The sequence below is a fragment of the Chlorocebus sabaeus genome, chromosome 18 (assembly GCF_047675955.1).
Source record: "Chlorocebus sabaeus isolate Y175 chromosome 18, mChlSab1.0.hap1, whole genome shotgun sequence".
In the NCBI taxonomy this organism is placed as follows: domain Eukaryota; kingdom Metazoa; phylum Chordata; class Mammalia; order Primates; family Cercopithecidae; genus Chlorocebus; species Chlorocebus sabaeus.
The window spans coordinates 32131938-32151212 of NC_132921.1; the positions used below are offsets into that span (position 1 = coordinate 32131938).

The window sequence follows — 19275 nt, forward strand, 5'->3', positions numbered from 1 at the left end:
TAGATAAGCTTTGTTTCTATTGGTACCCCAGTTTTTTTTTTTCCTAAAGGATATTCCTCAAATACTTGAAGGTGCTAAAAATTTACATCTTTTAAGATATTTAAACCTTTCCCACGTCAAGTTTGTTTGTATACCAGTTACTGCTCTTTGTCAGTTGCAAAAGTCAAACTTCAAATTAATCCTTGTCTGAATTACCATATATTCAAAATTATGAGAGTCAATTAACTTTTATTACATATAAAAGATTATTATTTGGATGAAGATGAGCGTATCTAAAGTGAAGAGATGGAAGCTAATTGGCTCAGACCACAACAGGAGATCTTTGAAATTGTCTTTCATTCTCCAAAACCATTGCTTACATAAAGCTGTCTTGACCTGTACTGTTGTGATGGTTTATGAACAATAACAGGGAGGCCGAGCTAAGCAGATGGTATTGGAGAGACAGAGAGACCCTGCCTTGGGGGCTGGGGAGTGGAACGTGTGCAGATGACACGGCCAGGGGAAATAAGTCTACAAAGATAAAATGGGGCAGAGTTCGGAAAGCTTTGAAGATCTGTATGAGGAGCCTGAACTTAAAAAGTTCTTGAGGATTCTAGGAAGATTGATTAGATGTGAAATGATGTGAAGTGCACAGAGAATAAAATCAGGGCAATTTGTTTTGATTTCTTAATTAATCTATAAACTTCTTAAGGGTAGGGTTTTATTTTTCATCTATTTGGTCTCCTTGGTCACATTACGCCCAAGATGTGCATTCAGAAAATATTCTAAAGGCTGGCCATGGTGGCTCATGCCTGTAATCCCAGCCACTTTGTGGGTCTGAGGCGGGCAGATCACTTGAGCTCAGGAATTTGAGACCAGCCTGGCCAACGTGGCGAAACCCCATCTCTGCGAAAAATACAAAAATTGACCAGGTGCGTTGGCACACGCCTGTAATCCCAGCTACTCAGGAGGCTGAGGCAGGAGAATCGCTTGAACCCAAGAGGCAGAGCTTGCAGTGAGCCAAGATCTCACCACTGCACTCGAGCCTGGGTGACAGAGCAAGACTGCATCTCAATAAAAAAGTGTATATATATATACACACACATATATATACACACACACACATTTACATGTACGTATATTTATACATATATATATGTGTGTATGTGTGTGTATATATAAAATCGTTTATTGAACCCAAACCAATGAAGTGACAGGATTACCAAAAAACATATGCTTGAGGTTGAAGCCATGAGACTCTGGAATTTTCACAAATCTTCTAGGGTCTCTCTCTGTCACCCAGGCTGGAGTGCAATGGCACAATCTCAGCTCAATGCAACCTCCACCTCCTGGGCTCAAGCAGTCCTCTTGTCTCAGCCTCCTGAGTAGCTGGGACTGCAGGCACGCACCACCACACCCAGCTAATTTTAAAATTTTTTGTAGAGATGGGGTTTTGCCATGTTGCCCAGACTGGTCTTGAACTCCTGGGCTCAAATAATCTGCCTGCGTTTGCCTCCGAAAGCACTGGGATTACAGGTGTGAACCCCTGCACCTGGCCTGAAAATCTTCTTGCTAATTGATATTCAAGATAACTTGGAAGACAGAGGGCAGGTGGTTCTTCCTTCCCTCCTTACCAGTTCAAATGAATAATGTGGCCCCAGAGCACCTGATGCTGAATAACATCGGTATATGTTCCCCTTCATTACTTTCTCTTTTGTTCAGATCTGCAGGTTGTGGAACCCAAGCCTCAAAGAACTGACTGGCTACTTTTAGAAAGCCCTAAATTCAAAACTTGAAAGCAGAAAAAATAGAAAATGATTTTTCATTTGTATTTCCTGTAAAACAACCAACTCTTATTACGTAACTTTAAAATCTCATTGATTTTACAGAGTTTCCATCTTTATGTCATCTTTCTGGAAGCTTATTGATTAAACAGTGTGTGTTGTCTTTATTTACCCCCTGCCCACAACCTAGCCTCACTCCACAGCACATCTCCTGGGTATGCCCTGGAGCTTCCAGCGTTGGAAGCTTTCTGGTTGATAATGCCTATTTTGATTTCAGCAGTAAAGTTACCAAGGACTAGAAATCCCCTGCTCCCCACTTTAGCAACTGAAGCTCATTTTGTTTCTAATTGCCAGACATTTTAGGTGGAAGAGGAATGATGACTGGATGTGGGGAGAGGAGGGAGGAAAAACATCATAAAGGGCTCTAGCTAAGAGCTTTCCAGAAAGACAAGGGCTTTCCATTCAGTATTCGGAGTTTACTTGTCTAAAATATTTTAGCAAAATTGCTATAGCTCTAAGCTGCATTGTCAAGTGACACCATGAAGACAAACATCTCATATAGCAGGTTCTTGCAAGGAAACAGCAAAGGGAAGGGGGAAGGGTTACTCCCTACTGCCAATGACTGGTCATAGTCAAGCTTTGGCTATTAAATTAATTCCCCATCAACATCACAAATGCCCAGGGTAGGGGGGCCACTGAAATCATTATGGTAGATCAGTCCCTTTCATGACCATTAGTGCAATTCTGCAAAGGCTCCCAGGCCACTAACTGTTTCAGCACACCATCTCATGAAGTATCCTGACTATACCCTTAGATGACCATTTGGGGTACATGTTTGGGAGGGGAGTTGGAAATAATTTCCTGCATCGATGATGTGTGCCTTGGTGATGGTTAAGGCCATATTTTCATCATCAGTAAAGAGATCATGCTAACATTAGGAGCTGCCCGACTGGAAGAGTGTCGCCACTATAATTCTTTATTAACTATAACTCATTGAATAGTGGTGTTACCCCCAAGAAATTGCTGTGGGGACCCTCACCCAATGAGTGACCATCTTTTGTACCACAGAGAAAGCCTATTGTCATAAACAAGTTAACATCTTACCACACACAAATTATAGTAGTACTGAACAAAATGTCTCTTTACTTAAGCTACTATTACATTTAATTAGTTGCTGGGAAATAAGAAATGCATTTTCTAACAAGCTAACTCACTGTAATTCCTGTCTTCCTTCTGTAGAATCAAATTCAAGTGTTATGAAGGCCTCAAACAAATGTTTGCTTCCGTGAAAGTGAAAAGAAACACTAAAAATGTGATAAGGATTTTAAAGACTCAGATAAATGAAGGAATAGTTTGCTAAAAGCCCATCATGTGTCAAGTACTGTGCTGGGGGCCATGGGTTTGGAGTCAGATCCCCCAAAAGCTGAAACACTGGCCTTGCTTTCCACAGGCTCACAGACCAGGGGCAGGAGATTCCCACGTGGTAATTTGAATACAAATTGGTTAGTGGTAAAGGCCTTCTCAGAATTGCGGAGGGCATGGGGAGAGATTGATCAGGCTGTAAGATCTAGGGAGGACGCTCCTTGTGGGGTTTAAACAAGGCCTGGAAAAAATGCTTAAATGGGGTGCGGCAGGGGAGCAATAGAGAGGCTTGCATAGTCCTAGACATGAAAATAGACAAGAGGCTGGGCGCAGTGGCTCACGCCTGTAATCCCAGCACTTTGGGATGCCAAGATGGGTGGATCCTGAGGTCAGGAATTCGAGATCGGCCTGGCCAACATGGGGAAACCCCGTCTCTACTAAAAATACAAAAGTTAGCTGTGTGTGGTGGCGGGGGCCTGTAAACCCAGCTACGCGGGAGGCTGAGGCAGGAGAATTGCTGGAGGCCAGGAGGCGGCGGTTGCAGTGAGCTGAGACAGTGTCACTGCACTCCAGCCTGGGAGAAAGAGCAAGACTCCATCTGAAAAAAAAAAAAAAATAGACATGAAATGTAGACATTTTCGAGGAAGTGAAAGGAGCTGACTGTGATGAAAGTGAGTCTGTGATGTCTCTGAGCTAGGAGGACAGCAGAAGGGAAGTGGATATGATGTGGGGCAGCCATGTGGCTGGGTTAGGATACTGGCAGCCCTGCACAACCCCGAGAGCATACACCTCCTAAAATTCTCCTAGGACATATGTCTTTCTGGTCTCACCTTAGTCCTGCCCCTGATTGTACAGAACAAACATCATGATGAACACTGGACAGAAGAGCCCAGCTTGCAACTTCTTTAAGGGCAGGGAGAACCATATCATTTTTTCAAAAAAAAGTTTTTTTTTTTGTTTGTTTTTTTTTTTTTTTGAGAGAGTCTCCCTCTGTTGTCCAGGCTGAGGTACAGTGGTGGGATCTTGATTCACTGCAACCTCTGCTTTTTGGTTCAAGTGATTCTCCTGCTTCAGCCTCCCTAGTAGCTGGGATTACCGGCACCTGCCACCACGCCTGGATAATTTTTCTATTTTTAGTAGAGATGAGGTTTCCCCACGTTGGCCAGACCGGTCTCGAACTCCCTACCTCAGGTGATCCACCTACCTCAGCCTCCCAAAGTGCTGGGATTACAGGCTTGAGCCACTGTGTCCAGCGTTTTTCGATTGTATATTTATCTGTCTATTCCCTGTGCTCTAGTGCTGAGCAGAGAGACTGAGACCCAGAAGATTCTCAATAAATGTTTATTGAATGAATAAATATTTGTTTAATGACACAGTCAGGGTAACCAAGGCAAATGTGGTAAGCAAATGAATAGTGGAGCTCTAAATAATCAGTCTCCAAATAGAAATTCAGCAATAAAAACGTATTTGTTGTGTTAATGTGTCAAGAGAAGACCTTGGCCTGGAATGAGTTCAGTATTTAAAAGCCATTTTCCAAGGGGTAGAAGAATGGAATGTGTATAACTTTGGATCAAAATGTGTGTAAGTTGTAATCAAACTCAAGGTCTGATGCCTTGACATTGGGGCAAATACATGATTCAAAAGGCAAAACTGCAAAGCAGAAAAATGTTTTGCAAGATTTGTAACAGTTAAAGTGCTCTCCTCTGACATTCTTTACTGAAGGGAATTTTTAAAAAGTCATTTAATACAAATACTACATCTTAAAAATAATATATAAATGTCACTCTTAGGTTTGAGGTTGCTATGTTACTTAATTACATTAAATGTAATTTCTGCTAATCAAAAGAAAATCTTTTTTTTTTTTTTTTTGCCCAGTTTTTGTGGAATAATGTATGTGTAGTCTAAGTAAATATTCACTTGAGGCCGGGTGCAGTGGCTCACACCTGTAATCCTAGCATTTTGGAAGACTGAGGCTGGAAGATCACTTGAGCCCTGGAGTTTAAGACCAGCCTGGGCAACATGGTAAGACCCAGTCTCTACAAAAAAATAAAAAAATAGCTGGGCACGATGGTGCATGCCTGTAGTCCCAGCTACTAGGGAGGCTGAGGTGGGAGGTTCGCTTGAGCCTGGAAGGTCAAGGCTGCAGTGAGCCATGATTGCACCACTGCACTCCAGCCTGAGTGTAGAGTGAGAACTGGTCTCAAGAAAGAAAAAAAATCATTTGAAAGAATATATTCTTAACATAAAATTTATAATAATGAATTCAACTTTACTTTATTGTAATGGTGGTTTACATTTCAGAAACAAACAGAAAGCTAGAATTCTCCTTTATCTGGGGACTGACATCAAAATGAGAAAGGTAGCAAATGTCATTCTTCTACAACTACTTAGTATGGTGGAATCAAGGAAGGACAGTAGGTTTCTAACAGCCCCTGGGCTTTTAAGCGATGGGCAGCTCTGCCTGCACTGTATTCATACTCCACTAGGACTGAATTAATAAAAAAAAAAGTGAACTTAATAATACTCTTTTTCTATGATTAAATATATTCACTGTCCAATAGATACATGAATACAGTGTCTGTTTGTTTTCAGAAGCAAGAATTGTAAGGTAGAAATGCCCCTAGAGAACAGAGGTGCAGAATGGGTCTGTCTCCCGGGTCAGCACCCAGCCTTCACCACCTGCCTCCTGCCTCCCTCCCTTCTTTGGCCCATTGCTATATCAAAAACCCCTGCAGTCTGTATTTTCATGTATTCTGTTGGGGGCATGTGCACAGAAATTTAAAAAAACACCTCTTAGACTTGTTTTTATTTTTTCGTTTTGTTTTGCTTTTTTGAGACACCTGTAATCCCAGCACTTTGGGAGGCCGAGGCAGGCGGATCACCTGAGATCAGGAGTACGATACAAGCTTGGCCGACGCGGTGGAACCCCATCTCTACTAATAATAGAAAAATTAGCCAGACGTGGTGCCACATGCCTATAATCACAGTTACTCGGAAGGCTGAGGCAGGAGAATTGCTTGAACCCAGAGGTTGCAGTGAGCTGAGATCACTCCAGCCTGGGCGACAAGAGTAAAACTTCATCTCAAAAAAAAAAAAAATTGAAAATAATAAATGCTTTCAGTGAGAAAATTCAAATAACATAGAAAGGTAAACATTTGAACTAAAAGCTTCCTCCTTCACCCAATTACTCTATTCCTAGAAGGTTCCTGTTAATAATTTCTTAAGTGTCTTTTCAGAAAAAAGGGCTATGTACCAGCATCTTTTTCTTTTTGAAATGTACAAACATTGAATTATAATATATTTTATTTTAAACCTTGCTTGTTTCATTTAATAAACTTTGAACATGTTTTCATTATCAGTGTGTACAGTATAGATCTTCCCATATTCTTCTTATAATGCTTCCTAGTATTCTATTGTATAAAGGTATTCTAATCTATTTATGTACACTGTGCCCTGCTGGGTATTCTAATCTATTTATGTACACTGTGCCCTGCTGGTGGACATTTGTGATAATTTATTTTGCTGTTACAAAGAATACCCTTCAATGAATACCCTTTTACATATAACTCGATATCATCTTTTGTATGAATTCATGAGGTCACTGGGCCGTTACATACAGTGACGTAAGTTGTACATTGCATAAAGTGCCTTTTCTATGAGGGCACCATTCGGTTTGTAGACATCATAAATTTAAATAGTTATGATGATACTTTTCTGGCAGATAGACATAAAATCTCTTGATGAGGAGATATTTTATTCTAATTTGAACAAAATCACCATGGCCCTGGGTAAATCAATATTAACAGAACAACTGAGTCAAAGGGCATATGCGGCCAGGCATGGTGGCTCACGCCTGTACTTTGGGAGGCCGAGGCATGTGGATCATCTGAGGTCAGGAGTTTGAGATGAAACTCAAACTCAGGAGTTCGGCAAAAGCCTGTCTCTAGTAAAAATATAAAAATTAGCCAGGCGTGGTGGCGCATTCCTGTAATCCCAGCTGCTCAGGAGCTGCCTTAAAAAAAAAAAAAAAAGAAGGCATATGAGGCATATGCACATGCACTTTTGATAAAATATTGTCAACTTTCTCTCCAAAATGGTTGTACCAAGAGAGATTGATTTTTAACAGACAATAGGGATTGATTTCTAAGATCTAAAACATACTGTGTTGTTTTAAGTCATGGTCAACTTTTATTTGCCTGAGGTTGTAAGAAAGAATGAGAACAGGAATAGCCAAAAGCTACCTCCCCAAAAATTCCCAATGAGAAAATCAGGTAATTTGCATGTTACCTATTTTCCTTTCCTTTCTAGGGATGATCTAATGCACAGTTCCTTGAAGGATTGGATGCCAGCAGGAGAGAAAATAATCTGCTCTAGTTGCAGGGCACCTGAAACCTGCATAGTTGGTTCCTGAACATATATATGTTGATAAAAATGTTTGCTTTTGTTCTTTTTTTTTTCTCTGAGATAGAGTCTTGCTCTGTTGCCCAGGCTGGAGTGCAGTGGCACGATCTTGGCTCACTGCAACCTCCTTCTACTGGGTTCAAGTGATTCTCTCATGTTCAAGTGATTCTCCCACCTCAGCCTGCCCAGTAGCTGGGACAACAGGCATATGCCACCACGCCTGGCTCATTTTTGTATTTTTAGTAGAGATGAGGTTTTGCCTTGTTGGCCAGGCTGGTCTCGAACTCTTGACCTCAGGTGACCCGGCCTACCCCTTGGCCTCCCAAATTGTTGGGATTACAGGTGTGACCCCTTGTGCCTGGCTGTTCTTTTGTTCTTTACTGGAGAAATTAAATGAACATTAATGGGAAAGGTGCAGTAATGCTGTGATGGAGTTGTGGGAAGCTGGTATTACAGGATCAAAGGCAGGATTGTTGCAATGTATCTGTTGTGGGGTATATAAAAAAAAAAGGTTCTACTCTTAGAGTCTTCTTCAATCTCTCAAGGAAGAGTCAACAGTTCCAGTAATAGACTGGATCTTTATGACAGCAGCAGGCATGGTAAAGCACTTTTGGGCATGGGTTTATTGTTTTATTGGTCACATTGTGCCTGACATCACTCCCAGTCTCATCAAAAAATGACTACTCGTGATTCTCATCATAAAATGCCTACATGTTTGTTGCTTTGTGGGATTTGACTGGATTCTACTGTAAGTGTAAAATTGAAGGACAAGCCGTGGAATGTTAAGACTATGGTTAGTTCAGGAGGAAGGAATATGTTAAGCAATGCTCAAAACAAACTTAAAATAGAAACAAGGCAGGTGGGGGTGGGGGGGGGGGGCAGAGAAGAAAACAAGTTGAGGAAAGATTTTTTAAAAAGTGGGAGGAAGGAAGCCCATGGGAATAAGAACTCTGCCTTTAGAGGCGAAAGGCAGAATCCATAGAATACCTCTGGCTGGACAAAGCTCGAGAGGAAGCCAAACATTTAGATCCCAACCCTTTCACCTAGCTTTGAGACTTTGGGGGAAGTTCCCCACTCACTCTTCCCCACTCCCCCAAGTTTCCCCATATGTCAAAGAAGCACAAGAATGACCCCCTTTCCAAGGTTGAGAGGAGAAAATGACAAATAGCCTAAGAACGCTTTGAGGTGTTAAGAGCAGAGATCATAGGCAGTGTTGTCTGCAGGATTGGTTTGACGTCTCATGGTGCTGTTTACTGATTCTGTTCTCTTCCACAATAAAACATGTATAGCTTTCTCACTGGGTCCTTGCACAAATAGGAAATGTAACGTGAGAATCTTAGAAGTTTGCAAAACTGCATCATTTAGAATGTATCGTTAGCAATTATCAGGGGCAGATAGCAGAGGCCTTATTATGTATTTCTTTCTTGTGATAAAACTCTAATCTGGCCTATGTTTCATCCTCAAGGACAAAATGTGGTTTATTGTTCACTGCAAGCTTGTTTAAAGGACAGAGATGCTTCTAGGCTGATTCATATTCACCCTTCATCAGGATAAGCACAGAGCGAGAAGCTAGCCACGCTGTGCTCCTCATTGCCTAGCTCAGGTAAGACAGCACAGAACAGTTTCAGGATTCAACTGATTCTGCTAGACATTGTAGTTCAACACAGTTGATTGATTGCTAAAGACTTAACCAGTTCAACTGAAAAATGTTTACAGAAGTTCACAATTACCTTTTGGAAGTGGGGTGTTGGTGATGGTATGGGAGTAATTAATATCTCAGGTAGGAAAGGCATTTAAACTTGAACTTTTTAAAAAATTTTCATTTAATTTAATTTTTATTTATTTATTTTTTATTTTTTGAGATGGAGTCTCACTCTTTGGCCCAGGCTGGAGTGGAGTGCAGTGGTGTGATCTTGGTTCACTGCGACCTCTGCCTCCCAGGTTCAAGTGATTCTCCTGCCTCAGCCTCCGAAGTAACTGGAATAACAGGCATGCACCATCACACCTGACTAATTTTTGTATTTTTAGCAGAGATGGGGTTTCACCACATTGGCCAGGCTGGTCTTGAACTCCTGACCTCAGGTGATCCTCCTGTGTCGGCCTCCCAAAGTGTGGGGATTATAGGCGTGAGCCACTACTCCTGGCCTTTTTTTTTAAAAAAAATTTTTTTTAAAAGACAGTGTCTTGGCTGAATGTGGTGGCTCACGCCTATAATCCCAGCACTTTGGTAGGCCAAGGTGGCCGGATCACAAAGTTAGGAGATTGAGACCAGCCCGGTCAACATGGTGAAACCCCACCTCTACTAAAAATACAAAAAATTAGCCAAGCATGGTGGCACGCACCTGTAGTCCCAGCTACACGGGAGGCTAAGGCAGGAGAATTGCTTGAACCTGGGACACAGAGGTTACAGTGAGCCGACAGCACACCACTGCACTCCAGCCTGGGTGACAGAGCAAGACTCTGTCTCAAGAAAAACAAGAAAAGAAAAAAAGAAAAGAAAAGTTCTGTCACCCAGGCTGGAGTGCAGTGACACAATCATGGCTCACTTTAGCTTTGATCTCCTGAGCTCAAGCAATCCTCCTGCCTTAGCTTCCTAAGTAGCTAGGACCACAGGTACATGCCACCTTGCCTGGGTAATTACAAATTTTTTTTTTAACTATAGAGATGAGGGTCTCCCTATGCTGCCTAGGCTGGTCTCAAACTCCTAGGCTCAAGTGATCTTCCCGCCTCAGTCTCCCAAAGTGTTTCGATTACAGGCGTGAGCCACCATGCCTGGCTAAACTATTATTTGCAATTATCTTATACTGAATGTATTCCTAGGCTGTGTTGTTTCTTCAGTTTCTTGTGGGATGCCTTTTTCTTGTGTGTAAATATCTCTTCTGGTTTAGAAACAATTTGTTCCTTTTCAGCGAAGATCATCTCCATACAGCAGAGGGATCTCTCATATGGGTTAATCTGACCATGAGCTCTGTAAATATGGTGTACATCTTGGCTTTGTTCCACTGAATGTGTTCGATGATCCAAGAATCTACATCTAAACCCTGCAGTTCAGCATTGCTCTCTGCATTTTTAAGCACATGCAGCAAAAATTCGACACTTTTTTTGGGTCACCAAGCCTGCGTCCAGCCCCATTGTTTGGCCTGGGCACACATGCCAGCTCCACCTTTGTAATGATGGAAAGGCACACAGTGCCTCTGAAAAGTGACATCTTTCAGGTACTTGGTGTTTTTTGGGGTATGTATACCTTGATGGCCTGCACAGTTACATGGGTGTTCTTAAAGGTAACATAAAGATTTGAACGCCTTGGTTTGCATGATTTTGTGGAGTTTTCTGAGTCAAGGGATAGGCAAATCATTTTCAGAGACTACCCCAGGCCAAGAGGCTACAGAAAGAGCTTGAATTTTTTCTCGCATTCTGGCACCAATAGTAACTACCAAGTAATAAAATAGAGAAAACGGAAGGCATAACAGCCAGATGGAGGGTTGGATGAGACAGCTTACTGTTTACAGAGTTTGCATCTGGGCGTGAGGAGACCTGGGCCATGGGGCACTCCTGTCTCCATGTGCTGGAGGGTATTTGAAGCCGAGGGATAAACCCCAAAACTTCTTCCTGCAGCATCTATTTCATGCAAAGACTAGCAGCCAAAATACCTGTGTTTTTAGATTATAACGCATAGGTAGAGGAGTGGGAAGCAAATGTGGCATGAAGTTTGGGAAGAGTCTCCCAAGGTTGTCCACCTTGGAGGCGAGTGGATTGTGGAGGAGTCAGGTTAGGTGGCTCATCGGGGTGGCTGGCTTGCGTGCTTTCATGGCCTCGTGTTCTCGCTGGGCCTGCCTCCTCGGAGGCGTTTCTCATCTCTGTCTAACTGGTTTCACTAAGCACAGGAGTGGATGCTCCATCCTCTACGAAGGGTTTTCCCTAGTGACTGCCCTTTGACTCATTATCACCTCCTCTCCTTGGCTCTTATCAATTCCTGCCTTGCGCTGTGGGTACATAAGCCCCAGTCCCAAGTCCGCTGCTGGTCGATTCTCCTCGAGAGCGCAGTGTGAGTGTTGGCCCCACCTGCCGAGCACTCTGCCTCCATGGAAGCAGGATCTCAGTAAACACTGGAAGAAAGAAAGAAAGAATGAGAAGCTGGTAATCACAACCTGTGGCTAAGGAGGTGGCTGATTTTATTTGTTTTTAGAAGTGAAAATCAAGAGAGGGTTTCGCTTAGCTGGAGGGCGGGTTGCGGGGGATGTATTTCCTGAAAGAAGATGAGAGGGAGGAAATTTAAATCTCACCCTTTAAGATAAATTTCCTGGCAGGGCGCGGTGGCTCATGCCTGTAATCCCAGAGGCGGGCAGATAACCTGAGGTCAAGGGTTGGAGACCAGTCTGGCCAACATGGCGAAACCTCGTCTCTTTCAAAAATACAAAAATTAGCTGGGGTGGTGGCAGGCGCCTGTAGTCCCAGCTACTCGGTAGGCTGAAGCATGAGAATCACTTGAACCTGGGAGGAGGAGGTTGCAGTGAGCCAAGATCCCCCCACTGCACTCCAGCCTGGGTGAGAATCTGTCTCATTTAAAAAAAAAAGAAATGAAATAAAAAAGATAAATTTCCTGATTCCACATTGTGCATGCACACACACAGGGAAGTGCTTCTGAAAGTCTTGAAACTGCAGATAAACCATTTTGACTGGTGACTCTCTTTTGTCCTTATCTGCGTCTAAACAGAAGGTGGATTGTGGATTGCTTTAGCTTTGCCTGTTGCCCTTTTCATCAGTAATGCAGGCGAAATAATTGCCCTCTTTGCTTTTTCCAATCGTGTCAGCCCCAATGTACTTCTGGCAATAAGGAAATGTTAATTGAGAATGAAAATAGAGTCATTAAACCCTTACATTAAATAATTATGGTGTGTTCTGTTAAAGACATCGTGTTATCGGTATACAAATATGTTGCAATCAAATTATCAAACTTGCCCTCTAATTTCCAAAGAACAGTACTGTGACCCAGGGCCACATAAGGAGAATCTTAGACTCTTGTGGGCATCATGAGTTGATTTTGATGCTTCCCATGTTTGTGCCGTGTCTGGGATTCTCTAGGGGCAGTTAGCTGCATCCAGGCCCTTTATGAGAATTGTTTAGAAGAGCTGAAGGCAGCACTGTGCAAGTATCAGAGAGGCTCCTGGACATCAATTCCAGTTCTGGCCCTGATTTTCTTTGTAGTTTTAAGCCAAACAGGAAAATTTATCTGCATATTAGTTCTCCTATTTAGCAGTAGAGAAGATACTATTTCTCTGTGAAATGTCTTAAAACTTGAATACAAAGAAACTTTAGACACAAGGGATTATTAATAGTGTGCCTGTTGTGTTTCTGTTCGAGGGGAGGAGGGGATGTAAATTTCAGTTTTGATTCACAAAGGAGATTCTGCAGAGAATCTTTACAGTCATACTTCAGACTTCCCTTCTCTAGTCTCCTCTGTTCTTTGGATAATCTTATTACCTTTTTGGTCATTCTAAGCACTACATGGATTAGTTCAGTATATAGATTATGGCCATATAAACCTCATTCTCACTCTTGGCCGATAACCTCACTCTGGTTTCACTGAAAAGATTAAAGCTATTTTGGAAGAATTGAACTCGCCCATTCCTCTCAGTTTCGTGTTGATGTATCTTCATCTTTGTGGCTGTCTCCCAGTTGCAGACAGAGGCAGCCACCTTTCTTCCTCCTCCAGAGCTAACCCTTTCCTTTGTGCCCTTGATGCCCCCCTCCACCTCTTCCTATTACCACTACTCGGCACCACCCACATATTAGGGCTCCCTTGCAACCACTTTCAAACAAGGCCAGGCTTTATTCCATTTTAAAAAGCACACAAGAAAACCAAAATGCTTTTGCCTGACCTTGCTGTCTCTTCTAGTCTATTTATTGCTTTCCTTTTGCAGCAAGACATCTCAATTTCCTCTTTCCTCATAGCCCCTTAGTTTTGCAGTCTAGCTTCCTTTCTCTATCACTCTATTGAAATTGTGTCCTCAAATGTCACAGTGGTGCCCTTGTAACTTAATCTGAAAAGGGTGATGTTTTAGCCTCATTCTTCTTATTTTCTCAGCAGCATCGATTTTCTTTCTTTCTGCCTTTTTTCTTTCATATTCCACTCTGACATAGTTCTCTGGTTTATATTTTTCTGTTTATCTCCTCATTGGGTTTTCTAGACCAGTCCACTGCATAGCATCATGGCTAAGTCCAGGCTCTCACATTAGCCTGCCTGTGGCTGAATTTTAACTCTGCCATGAATTAACTGCATGACCTTTGTCAAGGTAATCTCCCTGTGCCTCAGTTTCTCCAGCCTTAAAATGGAGACTATAGTAGGAGTATTAACTTTTGGTTTGATGTAACAATTGAATGAGATAGTCTATGTAATATTTATCCCAACATTTGGCACATAGAAGTTTTCATTGAATGTTATCTATTAGCATAACAATAAGCTCCTCCATCTTGGAAAATATAACTGTTCTTTTTTTCTGTTAGGACATATTTTCCATATGACCCAAGGCAGAGCGAGACGATAACTAATTATTGATAAATAGATTTATGCACATGGTTGGAGAGTCCGGGGAAGGAGGGATAATGAGGGAGAGAGGCTCCTAAATTCTGCAGGTGCTGTAATTCCCTGATTTTAATTTTGCTTTGCTTTTTACCAATAAATCATTTTGAGAGCTTAAATCGCTCCTTTCAGGACATATGGTGTTTCTTGAGCAGGAAGGGACATCAGCGGTTAAAGCTCTTGTTGTTGGTGCAACAGTCAGTCACGATGAGTCTGCCTGGCATGGAACACAGTGTCCCATCCTTAGATTAAATGCGCTCTTAACAGGATTATGTAAGGAAGGAGGCAGCCACGGCGGCATCTCTGTGCAGAGGCCGCCTGGAACCCGTCCTTTGAGTCATGCCGCCATCTCGCGGCTGCAGGGGGAACGGGCCTTGACGGGGCCGTTTTGTTTGGTGCGGAGGGAAGGTCCCCAGAATTGCCGTCTACAGAATTTCTGCAGAAAGTGTCGGTCAGGCTGATATGAGGGAAGAATGACGGGGGATATCACAGCAAGGAGAAGGAAAAACACCTCAGCAGGGCGTGGGGAAGCAAAGGGCGCAAGTGATGCTTGTGCCAGCCCACAGTATTCTTGTCGGTTTCATTCCAGAACAATTCCCACTCCCGCCCCAATACTCTATAAACTTTAACTTTCCCCTCTTTTTTGATTCTCACTTTCCATCACTCTGTGCCCACCCGCTATCCTGAACAGACCCTGCGTCACCTCCTAATTTCGCTTCTTGTATGTTAGGAATTCAGGGCTGGGAAAATTTAGCCGAGTCATCACATTTGGCCACTGCCGGGAAAAGCAGCCCTCCCGAGTCAGGAACGGGCAGCCGCCTGCAGGAGCCGCAGGTAAGGGACACTGTTGGCCGGGGCAGCCCAGATGCAGCGGGAGGCGTCCTGGCTGCACTTGGGTTCCCAAAACCTTTCTGGAATGTCACTCTGGTCACCGGTGTCAGAGGGAGTTCAACCTTTAGGGGATAGCTGTTTGGCAATGTTCTCTTTGTAAAACTGAAGTGGGCAATGTTGACCAGGAAGCTGATTTTGTTTGCTTTTCACAAACTATGTTAATTATCAGTAGATGGATTATAGATCATTCTACTGTCAGCAATATAATAGAATGGCAGGGACGCAGGGAAGATATTGACGCTTTAAACTGAAATGTCTATGCGGTCTGTCTTCCCTGGTTCAGCACACAGGACATTGCCTGGGAGCTGAACCTAGGCTTATAGTACAGTGACTGAAAGGATAGCTTTCAGAGTCCTGAAATCTGCTCTGCCACTACTATTTGACTTTGAGTTAATTGTTCAACATTACTTTAAGCCCCAGTTTCTTCTTTTCTAAAATGAAGACGATTTATTTTTATTTTTATTTTTTGAGACAGGATCTTGTTCTGTTGCCCAAGCCGGGGTGCAGTGGCACAATCTTGGCTCACTGCAACCTCTGATTCCTGGGTTCAAGTGATTCTCCTGCCTCAGCCTCCTGAGTAGCTGGGACTACAGGTGTGCACCACCATGTCTGGCTAATTTTTGTATTTTTAGTAGAGGCGGGGTTTCACGGTGTTGCCTAGGCTGGTCTTGATCTCCTGATCTCAAGCAATCTGCCTACCTCAGCCTCCCAAAATGCTGGGATTTATAGGCATGAGCCACCACACTCAGCCTACTATTGTGATTTATAAGTTCAGTGTTGGAAGGATTTTTAAGCAATCCAACAGTTTCTTCTGCTCATTTTACAGATGAGGAGATAAAATCAAAGTGTTTTATAATTTTGGCCTTCATAATATACCTTTTGGCTTCAATAAATAGAAGGATTATTGACCAAAAATCTAATATTTTGAGTCAGAATGATTCAAGTTTGCAAAAGCAGATGGGAGTCAGTGTAAAGCATAAAACAGTCTTTTAAGTTACCCCAAATCCACATATCTTCAGTGAGATCAGGTATAAGCACAACATGGCAGTGAACACAAGTCCCAGCTGGGGTCTTGGGGTTGGTGAAAACCAGGGGGTCTGCACATAGCTCACTCAGGAGTATGTTCCAGAGGAAGAAGAATTGGTTGAAGAATGTGTGCAGAGATGAGTAAAACTAGAAGCAGAGCTAGCTGTGTCTTTGGCTTCCAAATGGCCAGGTGACCTCCTGGTCTTGGTTATACAAGGCTAGGCATGTGTGGTGACCACAGAAACCCACCAGAAAATGTAATTCTCCTAGGAAAGAATGCCTGTCGTGTACGGGTGAGTGGGCTTGGAGGAGGAGTTAGAACACCCTAAGAAGTCTTGGAATCTGTATACTACCTTAATTCACAGTGTGTTTAAAACGATCCTCTCTGAGATCCTGTGTTGCAACAGATGAGAATGATCCTTTTGTTTTTGTTGGATTGGGTGTAAAGGACTTAATGTTTTAGAAAGGAGGGAGGCACTGCAGGCAAGAAGGAGGGCGTGGGGGTGGGGGGAGTCCTTTAAGAAGCTGCGAGTACAGGAAACACAAGGCTCTGGCGAGGGGCCTTGTGACCTTGATTTAACTCCTAATTTGTTTTATTTTTTAAGGAAACTTTTAACTGAAGAATAGCATCTTGGAAAAGTTGCATAAATCATAGACAAACAGCTGCTGTGATTTTAATTTTATTTTTAAAGTGAAATTCAAAGTGCTTCACAAACATATGGTATCAATCTCTTGTTCTCTGCATAGACACTGACCTCCTTCCCTTTCTCATCCCTCAGCCCCAGCTCCCTCCCTGACTTCCATGGTTTCTACTACTGCATGGACTCAGCCTAGCGGAGTTTATTTAATTTCCAGGATAGAGGTTCTTCTATATCAGCATGTGTGTAGCATTGCCAGACACCATATACAAAAAGTGCAATGCTCAGGCCCAACACTCCCTGAGATTTGGATCCAATAGTTCTGGGGCAGGTCTGGAGTTTATTATTATTATTATTTATTTTTATTTTTTAGAGACAGGATCTTGGTCTGTCAACCCAGCTGGAGTGCAGTGGCGCAATCATGGCTTATGGCAGCCTCGGACTCCTGGGCTCAAGGGATGCTCAGCCTCCCAAAGTGCTGGGATTACAGGTGTGAGCCACTGCACCCACCTCTGGCTTGGAATTTATAACACGTACCCCGGGGAATTCTGATATAGAAGGCGCAGCCAACACTGAGAAATGCTTTACTTTTCCCGCACCCAAGATTGAGATGATCCCTGACAACCTGTGAGATTAAACGACATCACGGTTTTTCTCTTGTGTTGGGGAGGCAGGGTTTGCTAGAAGAGGTAGTGAGCTCAAGATGGAACTCTGTGTGAGTTTCTCTAACCACATATCGAATCTTCCAGGTGGAGCCACTCAGTTCTCATTTACTTTGCCCCGAACGGGAGCATGACCTTGAGTTCTACTTACGCCTATGAAGGCGAGGCTGGCTGCTTGATTTCTGAAGCCTGGGGAAGCTGCCTTGGCTGGCTAAAGCCCTTGGCTGTTATGCTAATCTTGGAAGAGAAGTCAAGCGGAAAGAACAGGGGAGCAGGTTTGTTTTCCTTCCCAATGGAAAGGAGCTTCAAGCATGATTTTCTTATGCCTTGGAACAGAGATACCAGCTGTTTTATAATGAGGCCCGTGCTCTCCTGGGTGAGTGGGCCCTCAGCTTGAGGGAGTTTTGCTTCTTTTATTTTGATTTTGAAATATGAGATTTTTTTTCATTTGAAGGTAATCTTAATGCTATTAAATTCATAAATATGCTAATTTAAATATCCAATCCTATTTTTCTAAAACAGACATTGCAAGCATACAAATATCTATTCTCTCCACATGTCAGCACCCATTCAGGTCATGGTTTGGAAATGGGGAGAATAGAATTCCCTTAAACTGCAAGTCAGCTGGTGTTTCTTTACAGTTAACGTTAGCAAAATTTATGCAAAATAGTAATTCACAATGGTCTTCTTTATTTGTTAACTCACAAGGAAACACCCTCAAAACTGTATTTTGTTAAAGTGTTCAGAAATGTGGAAAAACTGAACTATATAAATATTGAAAAGTTAAAAATTCCTTAATTTTTTATTCTTGGAACCACTACCACAATTTACAGGGCAATATACCTGATGTAATGAAAAGAAAAAGAAAAAGCTACAGCAGATAACAGAACATAGGGATGTGCATCTAGCCAATGCTACATTGCATTATCAATAGCTGCACTTTTTGCAAACTGTGACTATGACAGTCCTGAACAAGAAGGGTTTTCTGTTTAAGCTACAGTAAGTTTTCTAACTATGTGTCATCATTCCTTCCATGGCAGATTTTTACAGTTCCTCTAATGCATTTGGGATGACTGTTTCAAGGTAACTTGCTGCTTTCCCAAAACTTCTCATTCTTTCTCCTGCTAAGAACTGTAGCCCTTTACTACTGTTTTTATTTTTTATTTTTTTGGAGACAGAGTCTCGCTCTATCCCCCAGGCTAGAGTGCAGAGGCATGATCTCGGCTCACTGCAACCTCTGCCTCCCGGGTTCAAGTGATTATCATGCCTCAGCCTCCCGAGTAGCTGGGATTACAGACACCTGCCACCATGCCCAGCTAATTTTTGTATTTTTAGTAGAGATGGGGTTTCACCATGTTGACCAGACTGGTCTCGAACTCCTGACCTCAGGTGATCCACTCACCTCGGCTTCCCAAAGTGCTGGGATTACAGGTGTGAGCCACCATGCCCAGCCTCCTTTTCTGCTGTTTTTAGAACCTTCTGCTACCATATCCACTGTTTCCACTACCAGATCCATAACCATCACCATAGGGACTGTCTGAGCTTCTTCCACCAAAACTGCCCCCTTTCATGGGTTCATAATTTGATTGCTGTTTCCAAGATCATTATAGTTCCCACCACCACCATAGTTACCACCACCAAAATTTCCTTCTTCATTGTAACCACCATATCATCCACCACTGCCACCATATGGACTACCTTGGTTTCCATATCCTGGTCCACCACCACCATGGTCCCCTCTACTATTATGACCAGGATCACCACCCATAGTGGCTACCGTCACCTCCAAATCCATTCTATTCACCGTCATCTCCTGCATAACTGTCTCTGCTGCCATCACCTTCATCACCATAGCCTCCTTTCCACCAAAGTTCCCACCACGGCCAAAATGACCTTCACCACCTCCAAAGTTTCCTCCATGACTAGCCAAGTTGCCAGATCCACTTCCATGA

General features: G+C 42.9%; 1 protein-coding gene across 6 annotated transcripts in view; it reads left to right on the plus strand.

Moving 5' to 3' along the window:
- Positions 1-9042: 9042 nt before the first annotated feature.
- The window catches only part of MRO (maestro), a 32336-nt gene continuing 22103 nt past the window's right edge, over positions 9043-19275 (plus strand). The window contains exons 1-5 of one of the 6 annotated variants that reach the window (XM_073006289.1): positions 9071-9129; positions 14837-14940; positions 17035-17151; positions 17411-17598; positions 18364-18406. In XM_073006289.1, the coding sequence (XP_072862390.1) occupies positions 17090-17151; positions 17411-17598; positions 18364-18406 (293 nt within the window). In that variant the 5' untranslated portion in view covers positions 9071-9129; positions 14837-14940; positions 17035-17089. Of the gene's footprint in view, positions 9130-14416; positions 14941-17034; positions 17152-17381; positions 17599-18363; positions 18407-19275 lie in introns of those variants that run through there. The other 5 variants (XM_073006290.1, XM_007973999.3, XM_007973995.3 and 2 more) reach the window with 5 other exon arrangements.